A 6,000-nucleotide genomic window follows, 5' to 3' on the forward strand; every position below is an offset into this window, starting at 1 on the left:
GGGAGGAGCAACACACCTTGGCCGATGTGGTGCACGGGGGGCAGGAGGCGTAACAGCTGCGGCAGCAGCTGGAGTCAGTGAGAAGGTAGATGATGGAGCAGCAGCGGCACGCCGCACGAGTAGCCTACGCGCAGGCGGCGCTTGGGGGAGAGGCAGAGCACACCGCCCCTCATCTGGATATGCGCGTGTGTGCGGAGAAGGAGGGAGAACCCTGCTTCACTCTGACAGCAGTAAGTCTTTGCTTGGTGCGCCTACCTGCAGTAGAGCTCCACACCGAGGCGCAGTATTTGCCGATCTCCCTCTCTCCACCTTGTTTCTTTCTCTTCCCTCTCCCCCTTGCTCTGCCTGCTTCGCCCGCACCCATCCTTGCAGTACCTTGAGGCAGCACACTCTCATCGTCACACCTTCCTCACTTTTTTCCCTTCTTAACGACGTTGAGCGCACCGTAGAGCAAGTCCCTATCCAAGCACGTGCATACCCCATTCTACGCGGTAGATCTGCTGATTCACCATCCGCTTCTTTTTCACACTGACTCCTGTTTGCAATCACGAAGCTCTTTCGCCAACACATCATGTCCGCGGCGTCTCTGCCGGCGAAGCTGGAGGGCTTCGTACGCAGCGAGTTCGAAGACACATGCCGCCGTCGATTCTTCTACGGCCTCGCCTTTGACCCCTATGGCGGAACGGCTGGCCTCTACGACCTCGGCCCCACCATGTGCGCTATGAAGAGCAACATGCTTCATTTTTGGCGTCAGCACTTTGTGCTCGAGGAGAGCATGTGTGAGGTGGACACAACCTGCCTTACGCCGGAGGAAGTGTTCAAGGCATCCGGTCACGTCACACGCTTCAACGACGTCATGGTGCGCGACACCGTCACAGGTGAGTGCATCCGCGCTGACAAGTTTCTTGAAGAGTGGAGCGAGGCGCAGATCGCGAAGGACGGCATAACGGCAGAGCAGAAGGACGAGTTTCTGCACCTGCTGCACGACGCCGCCGGCATGAACCCAGCCCAGATCAAAGCAGTCGTGGAGAGGCACGCCATCAAGTCGCCCAAGGGAAACACCTTCAGCGATCCTTTCCCCTTCAACCTCATGTTCGCCACTCACATCGGGCCGGAGGGGGACCGCCTCGGCTACCTGCGCCCCGAGCTGGCTCAGGGCATCATCCTAAATTTCAAGCGCCTGATGGACTCGGGCAATGCCCAGCGCATGCCCTTCGCCGGTGCGTGCATTGGAACTGCCTTCCGTAACGAGATCGCGCCGCGTTCGGCGCTTATTCGTGTTCGCGAGTTCACGCTGGCGGAGATTGAGCACTTTGTCAACCCGAACAACAAGACGCACGAGAAGTTCAACAGCGTCCGCGATGTCGAGATCTGGGCGTGGCCGCGCAACCTCCAGGCAAACAACGAGGACCCCATCCGCATGAAGATCGGCGAGGCCGTCGACGCAAAAGTGATCGACAACCAGACTCTCGGTTACTTCATAGGACGCGTCGCGCTCTTCCTCGAGTCTGTCGGCGTCCGCTTCTATCGCTTCCGTCAGCACCAGTCAACGGAGATGGCACACTACGCTCAGGATTGCTGGGACGCGGAGCTTCTCACCTCATACGGCTGGATCGAGTGCGTCGGCATTGCGGACCGCTCCGCGTATGATTTGACGCAGCACAGCAACGCGTCGAAGAAGGACCTGTGTGCGCGTGAGGAGTACGACGAGCCGCGCATAGAGCGCCAGCTTCTACGCCAGCTGACGAAGGGCCTAATCGGCAAAACGTTCGGCAAAAGGGCTGGCGAGGTTATGGAGTACCTCAACACCGCCCCAGCGGAAGCGTGCGAGGCTGTCCGCGCCGCCCACGCGGCTGGTCAGCCGGCCACTATCGCTCTTCCCTCTGGCGAAGAGGTCTTAATCACGGCGCAGATGGTATCGTTCGAGGAGAAGGATGTGAGGGTGACGGGCTACAGCTACACCCCGAGCGTGATCGAGCCGTCCTTTGGCATCGGCCGCATCCTGTACTGCTTACTGGAGCAGAGCTACTGGGTGCGCCGTGACGATGGTGGAAAGAACGACAAGCGCGCTGTCTTCAGTTTTAGCCCGCTGCTGGCGCCGCAGAAGGTGGCCCTGCTACCGCTCATGGTGAAGCCGGACCTGCTTGCCATCATCTCGGAGATTCGCCAGGAGCTCGTCATGCGAGGCATCTCCGTCCGCGTCGATGACAGCAGTGTTACGATCGGCAAGAAGTATGCCCGCGTGGATGAGCTCGGCATCCCGTTTGCCATCACATGCGACTTCGAGGGGGACGGTAGCGTGACGCTGCGCGAACGCGACACGGCTTCGCAGGTGCGTGTACCCCGGTCGGAGGTGACGTCGGTTGTGATGGAGCTGTGCAACCCTCTCCAGCCCATCACATGGGAGTGCGTGAAGGCCAAGTACCCCGCTCAGACTGCTGCGGTGGAGAAGTAGACCAGGCCCCTGTACGGGGTCGCGTTCGTGTGTGTGTGTGTGTTCATTGTCGCCGTTTGATGCCGGGACCATCACGCCTCTTCGTCTCTTTTGCTCTCCTCTTTCACCCTTTGCCGCTTGAATTCTGGTTCTTTGCCTTTGGAAGCAGTGGTGGCTCGAGCCAAGGGGAGAGGGGGGAGGGACGCCGGCTGCACTTTGGCTGCTTTGGCGGTTGTGCGCGCTTTTGTGTCTCTCTTCTATCGTGTGCGCCCTGTCTTGTGCACGTGCATTCCGTGTGTACATCGGCGATGAGTGCAAAGGACGAGAGAGGGAGGGGGGGGGGTGAACAGACGGACATCCACACACACACACACACACACACTGACCCACTCGGGAAGCAAGCACCATCGGTACAACACATGAGTGTTGAAGCACACCTACGTACGTCTGCATCAAATAACGCATAAAACTGAGGAACTCTGCACAGACAGAGCCTCCCTTTTTTCTTTTCGGATTGATTCTCTTTTCATATGGGGTGTGACCGGGGGTCCTGATGGGCAATGAAAGGCTGGAGCGGCATGCACGCCTCTCAGGTGACTCTTCTTACCTGATGTATCTCTACGCCTCAATCCCTCTCCTCTTTTTCTCTCGGTGTTGTTTCTGGGCATTCGCCTTTGCGGTGATACACCCCCTTTCTCTCTCTCTCATAGCTGTGTGTCTGCGTCCATAGCTTGCTCCTTGAACGAGCGCCACCAAACGACCACTGCAGCAGCAATGAATACGAGAGAGGGATGACCAGTGCAACTCGAAAGCGGCTGCCTTGCTGGGTGCTGCTGCTTCTCGGACAGCAAAAATCAGAACACTGTGCATCGGTGTGAGGCGCTGTAACAGAGAGGGTGTAAAGAGTAAGAAAGCGACTGACGCGCAACGCACAGACGGGGTGGGAAAACCGTCGTGGGTGGAGCACCTTATCTTTGTGTGTGGCTGTTAGCGCTGCGTTCGTTGCCTTTGCGTTCGGCCACGCTTCTCTTTCTGCTTCATTCACCCGCGCACCATCTCGACGCCCCCCCCCTCGACTGCCCCTCCGACGCTGCAGCTCGTTCTCTCTCTCGATTTGACGTCCGCGAACGCATAAACGCGGCTGTTCGTCACAAAGATGGCAATGCGCCATGCAGGAGAGACAACAAGAGCGACAGGAGCAAAGTGAAGAAACCGAATGCGATTAGCAAACAACTGGATAAGTCGCGCACTCTGATGTAGCGCAAGCGGCCTCTGCTTCGCCATCCCACGCGCAAGGGCTGCTGAGGGTGCTGCTGCTTTTGGCAATGGAAGATGTGCCCCGTCGCGGCCACTGCAGCTGCTTCACCCTGCGAGTAGAACGACGTGATCGCGCATGCAGCAGACGCATCGGGAATCAGGGATAAGAAGAGTGGAGACATTGGGGAAGATATCTGCAACCATGTGGATGTATATGAGTCAGAATGCCCTTTTTTTTCCTGTAACCCCTTCTCGCGTCCGCGCCTTTTCTCGCTCCTTTCTCCTTCCGCCATCTTTGCCACATTCACCCAACCACCTCGTCCGCCTGTTTCTTCCCTGCGATCCTCACAACTTCTGTCTCTACTGACTCATGTCTGGCACACATACACACTACTCGGTTACCATATTGTTGATACACACAATCGAAAGCAGTCGTGTTTCGTGTTTGCTGTACACACGCGCCTTTGCCAAAGTGGCAAATTACCGCCGTCTCTTCTTCTTTCATCTCTACCCTCTGTGTCGAGTTGCACATTCTGAGTGTCTTTACTGTACGTCGCTCTTCCCGCTGCTGCTCTTCGGGCGTTAGCGTACGCTTCTCTCTCTGTCTCTGCGCGCGTATACCCAACTATATTGAGAGCGGGTTTCATTTCAGTCTGCATGTTACTGCGCCAGTGAGGCAGCCTCGCGTGGAGCTTTTCCCCCCTTTTCCCGGTTCTGTGTGCCGCGTCTCGCCAACGTGAACGAACACGTCGATTGCTGAAAGTTGGGTGCTGAACTTGTGCATACAGAGACCCATACGCCCGTATACAGTCGCGTCGGATCAATCTCGCCTCCCCTCAAGCATTTCAGAGAAGCACGCCCCAGCAAGCGAGCAGCGCTGCTGGCAATAATGTTCAATCGCCTCTTTGGTAAGGAGAAGCAGGTGCAGCCGAGCCGCGGAAATCTCGGCGGCGATAAGAACACTGCGAAGACGATGGAAGACATGGACGCGGCCATTGAGCTCCTGGAGAAGCGTGAGGCAGCTCTGGAAAAACGTATAGAGGGCGAACTGACCAAGGCGAAGCAGCTGTATGCCAAGAAGAACACCCAGGGCGCCCTGCAGTGCATGAAGCGGAAGAAGATGTACGAAGAGCAGCTGGTGAACATCGGTGCACAGAAGCAGAACTTAGAGACGCTCAAGTTCACAGTGCAGAATCAAAGTATGAACCACGAGGTGCTGCGGGCACAGATTCGCGCCAAGGAGGAGCTGAAACGTTCCAACAAGAAGATGAACGCCGACAAGATCGAGGACAATATGGATGACTTGATGGAGGAGATGGACAAGGCGAACCAGGTGAGCGAGGCTCTCCGCCAGCCGTTAGACACCAACCTCGTTGACGAGGATGAGCTAATGAATGAGCTGGAGATGGAGCTGGACGGGATGAACCTCGGGGAGGTCCCAGCGGTCGACACGAAGCTGCCTGAGATGCCCGCTGTGCCGAATCAGAAGCTCCCGGCGAAGCCTGTTAAAACCAAGACGCAGGAGGATGAGGACGCCCTTGCGGCTCTCGAGGCAGAGCTCGCCTAAAAGGCTCGCTAGGAAGGGGAGAGAGCGAGGGCGAGGGAATGACGCGCGATGCCTGCAACACAGAGGAGTTTGGCAAGAGGAGCTGGACACACGGGGCTGGGGGTACGCCGTGCCCCTCACCCAGGTACCAGCCCACATCGTTCGATGCTTCTCTTTCTCGCCGTCGTCTTCTCGCTGCACCTCAGCAACGCCGTTGCCCTCCTGATCCTGTCTCGCTTACCTTTACTGAGTGCCGACACACTCCTGGTTTCTCTGACAGAAAGCATGACCTGCGTCGCTTACCTGGTGCTTTCTTTTCCCTTTACGCTTTCTCCTTTACTCCCTCCTCTTCCCTTCGCTGATCTTTGAACAGTGTGTCAACTTGGTGTGCGTTCTGCGTGGAATTCGTGTACGCGTGTGTCTCTCTGTCCGTGCGTCTCTCCGTGTGTGTGTGTGTGTGTGTGTGTGTGTGTGCGTCTCTTCGAGTGTGTCGTTTTTGTTCCACATTGATGTCATTGCCCCGCCGTTTGGACAATTTTTTTTCCTCGCGCGCTCTCTACCTCTCCTTTGCTTCGTCGTACTGCTGCTTTGTGTGGGTGCGCGCTTGCGCCTTTCACGTTCTTTTAATTTGTCTCTTTCGCTCTTGAGCTTCGCCTTTTGCTTCCTGGCCTGTCAGCACAACGTTCTCTGTTGTTCTTTCCTCTTTTCTTTTTTTTTTTTTGCACGCTCTTTGTCTGTCTTTTCCCGAATTTTTTTTTCGGTT

The 6,000-nt window shown here is 56.7% G+C and overlaps 2 protein-coding genes across 2 annotated transcripts; both read left to right on the top strand.

Annotated features, from left to right (window-relative positions):
* Nucleotides 1-571: 571 nt before the first annotated feature.
* LPMP_353940 (glycyl tRNA synthetase, putative) lies at nt 572-2,455 on the top strand (the record flags this gene model as incomplete). Its single annotated transcript, XM_010705027.1, has 1 exon — nt 572-2,455. One exon carries the CDS (start codon nt 572-574, stop codon nt 2,453-2,455), a length of 1,884 nt encoding a protein of 627 aa, XP_010703329.1.
* Nucleotides 2,456-4,580: 2,125 nt separating this feature from the next.
* LPMP_353950 (snf7-like protein, putative) lies at nt 4,581-5,258 on the top strand (the record flags this gene model as incomplete). Its single annotated transcript, XM_010705028.1, has 1 exon — nt 4,581-5,258. The coding sequence occupies one exon, from the start codon at nt 4,581-4,583 to the stop codon at nt 5,256-5,258; it is 678 nt and encodes a 225-aa protein (XP_010703330.1).
* Between the last annotated feature and the right edge of the window lie 742 nt (nt 5,259-6,000).

This window comes from Leishmania panamensis (assembly GCF_000755165.1).
Source record: "Leishmania panamensis strain MHOM/PA/94/PSC-1 chromosome 35 sequence".
Classification (NCBI taxonomy): domain Eukaryota; phylum Euglenozoa; class Kinetoplastea; order Trypanosomatida; family Trypanosomatidae; genus Leishmania; species Leishmania panamensis.